At 37.6% G+C, this 12,052-nt stretch overlaps 1 protein-coding gene across 1 annotated transcript; it reads left to right on the top strand.

The window, feature by feature from the left end:
• The first annotated feature begins 1,561 nt into the window (after positions 1-1,561).
• LOC119788796 (ankyrin repeat and SOCS box protein 9-like) lies at positions 1,562-6,392 on the top strand. Its single transcript, XM_038293437.1, has 7 exons — positions 1,562-1,783; positions 1,870-1,949; positions 3,234-3,341; positions 3,600-3,750; positions 3,925-4,059; positions 5,630-5,821; positions 5,910-6,392. Exons 1-7 carry the CDS (start codon positions 1,699-1,701, stop codon positions 6,182-6,184), a joined length of 1,026 nt encoding a protein of 341 aa, XP_038149365.1. The 5' UTR covers positions 1,562-1,698; the 3' UTR covers positions 6,185-6,392.
• The last annotated feature ends 5,660 nt before the right edge of the window (positions 6,393-12,052 follow it).

The raw sequence follows: 12,052 nt of genomic DNA, 5'->3' as shown, positions 1-12,052 counted from the left end.
CCTGTTAAAGATGAGAGGCAAAGTAATCAAAGCCAGATCTTACAGGTAATGCCTCCGTAAAGCATTTGCGACTAAATAATTAATTATGTCACCTGTCCATAACTACAGCCAGATTGTCAAAGAACTCCCTGACTGTAGTTTTATTGAAGGCTGTAGCTCTTCCGAGGGATGTTGCCTCTGGAGTTCGGATAGAGAGATGGCGACGTGCTAGGAAGCTGCAAAACCAATCTTCACCTAGAGTAGACAATTCATTATTATAAGATTTAGCTATGTGCCAAGATCAGTTGGCCTTAATTAACCTACAGAATCATGTGATCTCTTGCACACCCTAGCCTACCTGCACATTGTCTTTGTCCAACTGTAAGGGACAGGGATATTGTTTCTTTCTGCATATTCAAAGCTAGTTGTTTCAAGTGTTTGGCAAGCTCCTCCTCCATCTCATCTGTAATAATTCTCTTTGCCTCAGCTACTGCACCCCAGGCTACCGAGTTTACTTCCCCTTTCTCTTTTTGAATCTTAAAAGGCTTGACTTGTCAATATTTCTGTCCCTTGCAGCTGCTCTTAGAGACTTCTTTCCCTCCTTGACTTCAGCAGCAGCACTCTCCATCTCCTCGAGGGGTGTTTTGCCCCAGGTTGTCTTCCTGGTGTATTTCCTTGGCATGATGGCTTTTCTACAATGTTTATGACATTTAAAATAAAAATGTAACATTACATATTAATTAATATGTAATTAATAGTGATATTACATTACATATGCAATGTAATATTACATTAAAATATGTTTACAACTAAACGTAACCTGTGCCTCATGGTGGGGGTAAAGTAAGACACTGTATCACTTTACCCCACAGCATTTGTCTCAATTTACCCCACCTCCACCATTTTTGAAAAAATTACATTTCTTAGCAATTCAGGCTAACCCTCGGCTAGCATCATCACATGGTTTTATATGTTGGTAGTTCATCAACAGGTATGATATAAGTTGTTCTACTTGATTCAATTTGCTTTGGCACAACAGTTGATTAAGTTGACAGCAAGAAAATTTACTTTTACATGCAAAAAAAACATTTTGTTGGAAAAAACATGCTGACCTCAGCAAAATGAGCTTCTCTCCTATGGCAAAGGGGAAATGGGAGGAGCTTGGAAACAAAATGGTTACATGGGCACAAATGTGTTCTGTTGCCTAGATACAGGGGTTTTCTCACTTTACCCAGTGTCTCACTTTACCTCACTCTCCCCTACTAAAAACAAACCATTAATGAAAGAAAAAGCAGTGCAGGGTCATAAAATCTTATTTCTTTAACAACTCAAGCAAAAAAAGCAACAAAAAAAAAAAAAAGTCATAGCTAAGCTGTTTTATAACAGTTAACACTGCAGTTTAACATTTTTACTCACCTAAAATGACCAAAACTCAAAATTTCAGGTCAGGCGCTATAGAGGACAAAAGTCAAGTCATTTCCCAGAGAAGAAGAATGTGAAATTGCAGTCTCAAATTTCACACAAATATTACTAACTTGTTTAACTGGCTTCCCCTCTTCTAACTCTACCCTCATTGGCCGGATCTGAGTCATTACAGTCAGACTGTCCCCTTCCTGCAGGGAGGTAATAGCATGATATCAACAGGAACTGCTCTCAATAGACGACAAAACACGTTCTATTTTGACATGGGGGCAGCCAGGAGGTTCAAATCGGAGAAATATGTCTGCTGGAAGCCAAGAGACACAGTCAGACACAGCATGCCCAGCAGAACCTCTTGTCTATTTCTCCAACCCTTTGATGAGTGGTAAGTTTAAGATTTTAAACATGGTATTTCAGTGCTAATGCATAACATTTAAAAGTTCGAACATCTCTTTTACTTTCCACATAAAGATGTCGAATCAGACTGGTCTCCTATTCACGATGCTGCATTTAATGGACGTGTTCTCAGTCGGCAAAGGCTCATCGCTCAGGTAAAGTTTAACCCATTTTGGAGGTAAAACATTAAAATACAAATGAACTACTGCTTCCTGAAAACTCTCATAAGTCGAAGAGACACACCATCTTGTAGTGAAGTAAATCAGACATTTATTGTTTTTGTTCCGTAAGGTGTCTTGCAAATATTCTAACTCTTTTTCCAAATTTTTTTATATTACTAACAGGACTTACATGTTTCACTGGTAGTTTTTCTGACACAAACTGGTGCTAAGATGGTTTTTAGCATCTTTCCCAAAAGAAGAAATTGTTTTGTTTATTTTTCACGCTACTTCTCTAAGTCAATACCTGGAAAAAATTTGCTGCATGTCTTTTGGGACAAGTCTCTACTAGCTTTTGCACATCTGCAGGATGACACATCGTTTGTGGTGTGAAATAGCTCCAGCTCTGACACACTGGGTGATGAAGGTGTGTGAAAATCAATGTCTAGCCAGCGATTGGATTTTTAGTCTCTAACAAGTTTTATTCCATAACTGTCCTGTATGCGGCTCCTCCCAACTTTCCAACAAGGCTGAACAGATCCACTGTTCCTGCTGATGAAAACATGCTGGATGGCAGGATCATTTCACTGTTAGGATTGTCGATCAGAACAATGTGCCCTGAGGTTTTCCTCCACACATAGTTATTCAAGTAGGTCAAAAAAGTTCAGTTTTGGTCTTGAATGCACCTTCTGGAACATAATTGCTGTAAATCTTTATTACTTGTTGCAGACTTCAAACAACATCTGTTGTAGTTTTCTTTCATCACGGCTTTTCCTTTATCTTCAAGATTCTTTCAGAAACAAACCTCTGAAGCCTTCACAGAACAGCTGGATTAAAAAAAAAACATTGTGCATCCACCGAAAAACAGTAGCTGGTTTCTAGAGTGGTTTTCTCCACAAAAAGTATATCTGAAAATAAGCTTCAACTTCCACATTAAAGTAACCCTTTTCTTGTTTCTCTGTGTTGGTGCATGGGTGTATGTGTTTTTTGTTGGTAAGTATATGAATAGAAATGCACATGCTTCTTGTGTTGCACTGGAAAGAGTAAAGAGGTTACATACAGATTTGTGTCTCCTATTTTTTTTTTCAGCTTTACAATCATGCAACACTTTGTGTTATTCTATCAGGAAACATTCCAGAAAAAAATCTATTGTCATTTATGGATTCAATGTGTCCAAATGTTAATGTATTTTATGCTTCCACTGTTTTTTAATGGAATTCATGCATCGTGGTGCATGAACATGAAATCTGAATGAATTCATGCATCGTGGTGTTTTCACAGGGAATCTGCGTGAATCTAAGTACACTGGACCGAGTCTCACCCCTTCATGGAGCATGTCTGCAAGGCAACACAAACTGTGCCAAGCTTCTGGTGGAAAACGGAGCAAATGTAAGTTATCCATATCTGAGAGAAGTAAACAAAATGGTACTGTTAATTCAAAATTTTCTTTTCAGATTTCCCTCAGTGACACTTCAAGTTTTAGATATTTAATCATTGCAGGGTTTAACCTAAGAAAAAATTGAAATCAGTGAGAAATAAATCAAATAAACTAAAACTATATTTCTTAACCAACAGAATGCCAGATTTGTGATATAACTGTTTTTCGAAAGGTCAATGGTTGATGCTTTACTGTTTTTCCAACTGCAGGTTAACAGCACAACGGTGGATGGACACACTGCCTTAGCAGATGCGTGTGCCGGGGGCCACGTGACCTGTGCATCTCTGCTTCTTCAACATGGAGCGACACCCCTGGGCACCAGCCCTTCCAGTTCTCCAATCCACTTGGCTGCAGCCAAGGGTTAGAGGTCACATTCCACAGCAGGAGCATGCATAATCTCTGCTGAGTTTAGTCAGTGTTAACAGAAATCCCATAAAGGAAGACAGAGAGATGTTTTTGTAGTTGGAAAAATTAAACAGCAGTTTTACCGTGTTCCTTTTATGTGAATCGGTTTTAATTTCTATGACTCCCCAGGTCAACCCGAATGCATTGAAATGCTTGTTCAGCACAGTGCAGATGTGGATCAGCATATAGATACCTTAGGCTCTCCTCTGCATGCCGCCTGCTCCAATCAGCAACTGGGCTCTGTGAAGAAGCTTCTTCAGCTCGGTAAGCAGGGGTCTAGAGTCATATTTTACCATTGTAAAAAAAAAAAAATCATTGATTATAAGCTCTTGCAATGATGCAGAAACAATTTTGCCGCATTATAATAAAAATGGTTTTTGAAATGGCACTGATCTACCTCTGAAAACTATGAAACAACCCACTTAATTTCTAACAGACATCTAAAATTGAATTAAGCTTAGCTTTCCCTTAGTTAAAGATGCATCAATCTGTTTTTTTGTTGTTGTTTTTTTTTTGTTATCAAAGTCTTATAGGGGAATATTCATATCGAGCCTTCTGTATTGTAATCCCCATGATGGAAATTTTACCCCCCTTTAATACAATGATTAGCTTTAGAAAATAATTTCTTTGTTATTGAATCCATCTGTTCAATGAAGGCCTCATAGAACAGATGTGGACAAATAGCCTGGGTAGTAAAAAAACCAAAAAAGCCTTCAGACAGGTCAGGAAGGATGCTGTGGAGAAGAATTCCACACTGCAAACGCCTCACAACAAAGCCATGTTCAATTTCAGCATCTGGACAACTGCGAGACATGGCTATCCACATAAACTGACCAATCAACCAAAAGGAGCATTTATTATTCAAGCAGCTGCTGGAATCCACAGCTCAGGTGGAATAATCTGTCGACTGAACAACGTTTAATCGTGCATTTAAAAAAAGATCAGACCTATTTGGAAGAGTGGTGAAAATGAGCCTGTGTTGTAGAAAAACTAAAAGAAATTGCTTTTCCACAATGGCGTAACAACGCAATAATCAGGCCCGTAAGCAACATTATCTGGGTGGGCCCCATATGAAGTACAACAAGTGGTAAGGTTTAGGATATGGCGACAGTTCCATAAAGCAGCCAGGAAGATACAATAATGCAATTCTCAGCAGTATATGATCACACATCACACACAGAAAAACAGTGACTGCGCACCATGAATGCAACCATTGGTGACGCGCACCATCACATGTTACAGACATCCCAAGCTCCAAAAACGCATTTCAGGGAGATGCTTATCCACGCTTATCTACGCTCTGGGTTACCCATAATTCCAAGTTGTAGTGTAAAAAATAGAATACTCAAATACATTGTTCTTTTAAGATCTTTATTGCGGTTTGAAACATGTTATTGTGTATTTTTTACCAACCACCCGTCTTTTAAACTATACACAGTTCTTAACATAGTAATTAAAAGGGCCACTGTCTGCTTTGCTATTGGTCTTGTGTTTAAACGGCTCACCATCCTGTTGAAATCTGGCACGTGTTTTAGTATAAATACAGTCCGCTGTGGTTGGTTACTTTGGTATCAGGTGGGTTTAAAAGGATTTTTTCGCACCAGTACTCCAGATCTTTTAGTCTAGAATTGTGTTGGGGACCTACCGGGTGTCAGTGATGGGGCCCCTAAAAGGTCGTAGGCCTATAAGCAACTGCTGTCTCTGCTTACCGACATTTACACCATTGCTTTTCCACATCACCCCATACTTTGTAGAGGAAATAGCAAATATGATGTTAAAGCTGCTATGCTAGAATGGACTATGATAAAATATTTCAACCCCCTCCTGATTTCAGGTGCTGATGTTAACAGGAGCCTTGCTGGTGACTCTCCCCTACACATTGCTGCTCGTCTCTCCAGTCCTGAGTTGGTCTCTGCCCTGCTCGATCATGGAGCAGACCATCTCCTGGTGAACTCAGAGGGCAAGCGGCCTTTGGACCTTACTCCTCCTGACACCCTAGTGGGGCGACTGCTGAGAGAAGCAGGAGGTATTTAGTTACAGAGTAAGCTGACAGAGATGGGTTGATATCTCAGGTGCTGTAAGCAGATAATCAAACCATCTCTCTAACGACCCAGGAATACCTTCTCTAAAGCAGCTGTGCCGGCTACACATCAGGAAAACTGTGGGAAAGCGGAGACTGGGTGGGATTCCTGACCTTCACCTCCCCAAAAAGCTGCTACAGTATCTTCTCTACCAATCAGAGCAAAGCACCCAAATCACTTCCAGCAAACAACCCCACACTCTGAGCTTTGAACAGTCTGGCCAGCAGGGGGAGAACTTGGACAACCTGGCAGGACAATGTCCTTCTGAAACAGACTATAAGGAGAGCCTGGAGATCAGTGAGAGCTAATTTATTATGATCACAAAGAAACTTTAAAGCATTGCCGAAAGACACTGTTATATAATATTCATTGCAAAAAGCATTCCATTTGTAAACAATACAATCTAAAGCATGTAAGATAGCATATTATCTTTTAGTAAAGCACTTGGATCATCATTCATATTTTCTTTTTAAGGATGTAATTAAAAGCTGGATTTTGTACAACGTCGTTAAAAGGCGAAATGTTTCACCAATTTATTGATTCTTCTGAATGAAAATAAAAAAACTACACCTTATGAAATCATTCAAACAACAGTTCTTATATTTTACTGTCTGCTGCATTGATTGAAATGTATTTATAAGCTAAAAATTTTCATCTATAGGAATTACTGGTTTGAAACGAGTTCTTGAAATATATTTTTAATTTCTAATATATTTTCTATTTCTCTTTTTCTTCGATCTTTGTCTGGTGCTGATAAATACCCCATGTTTTGTAATTCGACAGACCTTTGCTATATGACTGATAAAGTGCACACATTTAATAACAGTGCTGATGCACACACACAAAAAAAAGACATAATTAAGCACTAGAAAAAAAAAAGACAGTGGTAGCATACAGAATAAAAGAAAATATATATTTGTATTGTTTATTCTAAAGCAAACACAGCTTTTAATATTCAGGATAAAGATTTTAATTGGCACAAGTTGCTTTACCTGAATTATTTTGGTGGATTTAACATTTTGGCCTCTTTATTTCCTAATTTCCAAAAGCGTAGTAGACAATGCTAAGACCTGAAGGGCTTCACAGATCGATTAGCTTCTTATTAATTATCATGGCTACATTCTGCATAGACTTGTTCTTTATAATGTTTTACAATTAATAAAACACATACACTGGTATATGGTCTTTAGCTCTTTTTCTTCTAGTCAGCTTTTAATCTTCCATCAGATAGTAAACTGAAAACTGTATGCAGACTATTGCATTGACCATTCACTGGCAGTACATTTTGTCCTAGCATTAAAAGTCCACAGGAAGCAAGGCAGTTTTCAAATCTTTAAAAATAGTTCTGTAAAGCTTTCAGTAAGATCCTGGAATTCCTGATGCATCCTCTGGAGAATAGAGCTAGGAAGACTATTGAAGTGCCTCAGTCTGGGATTTCTTTCAGAGCTGCTCCAGGAACAGCAACTGAGACTCCTCAGACCTTCGTATCTTTTTGAATATTGTTTTAAAAGCACAACCAATAAATCATAAAACGACATTCCTTCCTTCAGCTGTTAAAATGCCAAGCTTTGTTTCAGACATTTACATTTTTATAATAGACAACACTCTTCTACATTATTAGACGTTTTTATCATAAATTTTTTTTTTACGCTGATATCTGTTTTTGATCTCAGTGAAATCACCAATTTTTTACTGAAAGGCATTTTATATAAAAGAAAATAGCAATAGATTAGTTTTATTTGAAGAAGCCTCCTTTTAGTAGCGTCTGAGCTCAAAAACACTGACTTATGATCAGAGTGCATGTCATAATACCATGGGGACTGATATTTGAAAACAAGTTAGGAAATGATTGCAAGAAAAAAACAAAAATTGCAATACTGCAAATGTTAGCACCAGAATAAACCTTGGTACTTCCTGAACTTTTTCACACTTTCCCATGCTACAGCCTTTCACTGAAATATATTTAGCTGAGTAAGGTTATGATTATCAAGAAAAAATATATTATACAAGTTAATGAACAAGTGTCTGGTATTCTTATCTTTCTGGTGCACTTATCAGACAAAAAGTTTTCAAATGAAGATTTTATTATATAGAAAAATCTGTCCAAAACAACTCAGTCCTATGAGAAAACGTAACCCCTATCTTTCTGCTGTTAAGTCATGAATTAACAGTAATTAATCATATTTTTTGGAAGCTCAGTTCAGTTTAATTCTTGACACCCAAGCCTGATTACAATTAGATCTGTTGAATCATGAACCTCCTAAATAAAACCTCATATAAAGTATGAAGTAGGCATTATTTACAAAAAGCAACACGTCTTCCCTTAACAACTAATGATAAAAAAAGTGAATGATATCCATGAGTTCACAGAGGACTCAGTGTTTACAGCTGAATGATAAGGAGGTTGTGCAGAAATGGGAGCTTTTAGAGTTTGAAACCATTTACAATTATTGAGCCGACCAAATGGAACACAAAGGCCAAACCTTTCCTGTTATAATAACACAGCATCTCAGAAAGGAGAACCTTATAGACAATCAAACATGGTGGTGGCAGTATTATGGTCTGCTTTCTGTTACTTTGTGTAATTCATATAAGCACAACTTATGCAAAATAAAAAAATAAAAAAAATAAATCCCCAAAGGAGAAAGTCGGGGCAAAAGTTGGTAATATTAAACTCAAGATTTGAAAGGCAAACTGGACTTTTTGAGGAAAGCAATACATAAAAGTTTCCCACAAAGGTCTAAGTTTGATTGGATAGCTTTTCTGCCTTGATAAATAAAAGCACCAGATGAACAGCTTTTTTATTTAATAAGGTTAACTGTGACTTTGATTATCTGAAAAATCTAAATGTAGAAGGATAAAACAAAACAATTTGTAGCAACAGAGTGTACAAAGTGTTAGTATTGTTTTTTCAAACGAAGGACTGAAAATTCAGGTTTGCATTTCTTCTTTGAGATTACCTCAGGGAAAGCATCAGAATACATCGTTTAAGTCTGACCACATATTCTCAGTTGGATTTAGGTTCGGATTATGACTGGGACACAACACATGAACATGCTGTAAAAAAAAGCATTCCATTGTAAATCTGGCCATATTAACTTATTTGACGTTGTCCTACAGCAGGGTGAGCCTTAATTTTTAGAAAACTTACACAGCTTTTATTGTCAATTTGTTTTCATGACTTTCATGACATTTCCATTTCTTAAAGTACAGCAGTGATCAAATGTAAACAGTGTGGGAGAAAAAACACATGGTGCAAAAAACACATTGATATGGTAGTTCAGAGCATCAGACAACCAGTATAAACTTTATCTTCCAGAATTGCCTCATCCTGCTGAACAAAAGTATCCTCACTGTAACCATCATGTTCTAGCGGAGAACAGTAAATTGAGGGTTTAGTTTTTGCCTGATGTGACCAGAAGGCTTCCTTCCATATGCAGATGTAATGGCAAACTGAAATTGCTACCTCTTCTTCTACAGCCTTAATTTAAAAGGATTAATTTTGGTAGCAGGTGTATTTTAAGCATTAATCTAACTAGTGAATTTAAAGAGATGTGTCCAAACCACGCTCCTCTATCATTTGCTTTGGTAGCCTTAGATGTTAAAGTCACTCAGTTCGCCCTTGTTAAATGCAACACTCATTGAGTCTGTATCGATCCTTTTGTCCCAATTTACCAACCAAACTAAATCATTGTCCGATTTCAAATGTTGCACAAGTGCCCAGGAGTCAGAAACACACTAAGGCATATTTCGATTTAACTGGCTGTTTAATTTTAAAATCAATTTCCTTGGAGAAGGATCTGACTACTACAGCTGCAGGGAAACACTTATTGTACACACTGTCCAGTAGTTAGTAGGATCTTGACAAATTGGTGAGAGGAATGTGCCAGGGGATTGTAATCACGTGGCCATCTAAAGAACAATCCACTTCAGTCACAGCTGCATTTCCGATGGAGGCTGCCTGATGTTTTCCTACATTTAGCCAGGTACGCCGTGGCACTCAGATGCACTTAAAACCAGCTTATGTATGTGTGATACCAAAGCTTTTACTAGTATTCTCCAGGGGCACACACTCCATTAATCCCCATCCTTTCCTTTCCTTCCTCTTTGTTTATATACTGTGGCACTTTTTATCCACCAAAAATCCTAAAAGGGTGTTTTCATGAGTAATTAAGGCTAAATTTTTATGTGAACGTGCAAGTTTCAATCTAGAGAGGACGTGTTTATCACACAATCCTATATCTTCTACAAACAGCTGCGAGAGATCAAGAATATGAAAATAAGGCGGCTGATTAGCAAGAAGGGCTTTGCAAAGTCTTTAATAACTCTTGAACTATTTTGTATTTTACAATTACAGCTTCAAGTTGTTAAGCAGTGTCATTACCAGCCAAAACCTTGGATTCCATTGATTCATTTTTCTTGCAAAATGTCTTAACCTCATTCAGGTTAGATGGATTTATTTTACCAACATACATTTTTAACACCTTTTATCTATTCCGTCCCATTGAACTTTTGACTGTTTGTTTTCAAAGTGAACTTCAGTACTAGTTGAGGTTGCTTTCCTGTCCCTGCTACACAACACATTCCCACAACATGATGTTTCACGGTGTGGATAATGTGCCTTGTTAGCTTTTTTTCACAAACAAGGTGCTGCAAAAGTTAACCCTCTCCAGGCAGATGTTGCAGATTTGCAACAGCTAAATGCCACTTAGCTAATTACCCCACATCCATATTTTAAGAACTTTGGTTACTCAGATATACAACAGAAGGACTTAGTTGTGCATTTGCAACAAACTGTTTCTCTCCAGCTCACCAGATAGCACTGTTAACTCACTATCAACATGGCTGAGTCCTTGGTGTCACTGAAACCTATTTTCTAAGCACCAATTTCATGTAAGTATCACTACCAATTTCCATTATTTTGAAATCAATACTACATAAGATGAATCATGAATGTGTATAGATATGACACATGCCAATTAGTAGATTTTATCTCCTCTGGGTTTTTCAGCAGAGGCATCTCGATTTCATTGTTGTGGATTCGCAACATGTGCTCAAACAGGTACCAATGGATGCTAAATGCTTTATCTACTAGTTTGCCTATATTTTTAGCAACAGCTTAACAGAAACAGCCTTCTCAAGAGGTTTTGAGATGTCGGTGGAGAAAAAGTTTGAGAAAAAGTTGTCTCTAATTTTGTGAATGTTTTTTTTTTTTTTTTCAAATTTTGTTTTGTTAATTTTTTTTGTGACATTCAAATAAAGTTAATGTTCATATCAGATTCAGTCTTCCGTGTTAATTTACCACTCCGGGCCACTGTTGCAAATCTGCAACATCCTAGAATTCATCGCATGTGAAGGTCTCTTTCTCAAAAAAAAAAAAAAAGTCTAAATTGTATATTACTACCCCATATGATAATTTTCCCCAAATATAAGATTTTTCCTGCAACTAAAACTTCATTTGGAGCCTGAGGGGGTTAAAGAAAAAAGTATGTTCTTTTAGGTTATCGTTTATTGTAACAAAGGTTCTGGATAGTGTTAAACCAGCAGCAAACCCTCGCAGGAACAGCCTGGGGGAGACGGCAACCAGTGGACAGCAGGAGTTGAAGTCTGCAGTGAGTTTCAACATCAGGATTTGCTGCCGATTGGTTGAGCACTAGGACCAAGCGGAAAACTGCAGCTCAAGCTGAATGCCCACAAGTTCCTGATTGGCCCATTGTTTTTTCTTGTGTGATTGGCTGTCACCGCTGTTATTCCTGAGAAGCTCACTTTACAAACATCTGATGTGCCACTGGATCAGGTCTGTGATTCGGTGGTCAAACACACTGAAGATAGTTAAATATTTTAAATTAGCCTCCCACTACTTCTGAAATCAACATTACATCCATGATTGTAACCAATAAAGGTTGAACTTGAATTGAAGTTTGGATCTTTTTCGGTGTGACTCGCCACAATTCTACATAGCTTAAAGCTGATTCATTGAATAAAGTCCCAAAAAAATGTGTACTGATTTATAAAGGTCTTAATACTTTTTTCCGTTTGCTGTAAAAAAAATCTTCAAGGATTAGACTTTCTGTGGTATCCAAAAGAGCCGTTTTTATAATCAAAGCCGGATTAGTTTTCTCATATTACATGAATCAGTCTAAGTGACAACCACCCACTGAAAACAAACGGCAGCC

The sequence above is a fragment of the Cyprinodon tularosa genome, unplaced genomic scaffold, assembly GCF_016077235.1.
Source record: "Cyprinodon tularosa strain WSP-4 unplaced genomic scaffold, ASM1607723v1 ctg326, whole genome shotgun sequence".
NCBI classification, from domain to species: domain Eukaryota; kingdom Metazoa; phylum Chordata; class Actinopteri; order Cyprinodontiformes; family Cyprinodontidae; genus Cyprinodon; species Cyprinodon tularosa.
This window is presented reverse-complemented; position numbering and strand designations above follow the sequence as displayed.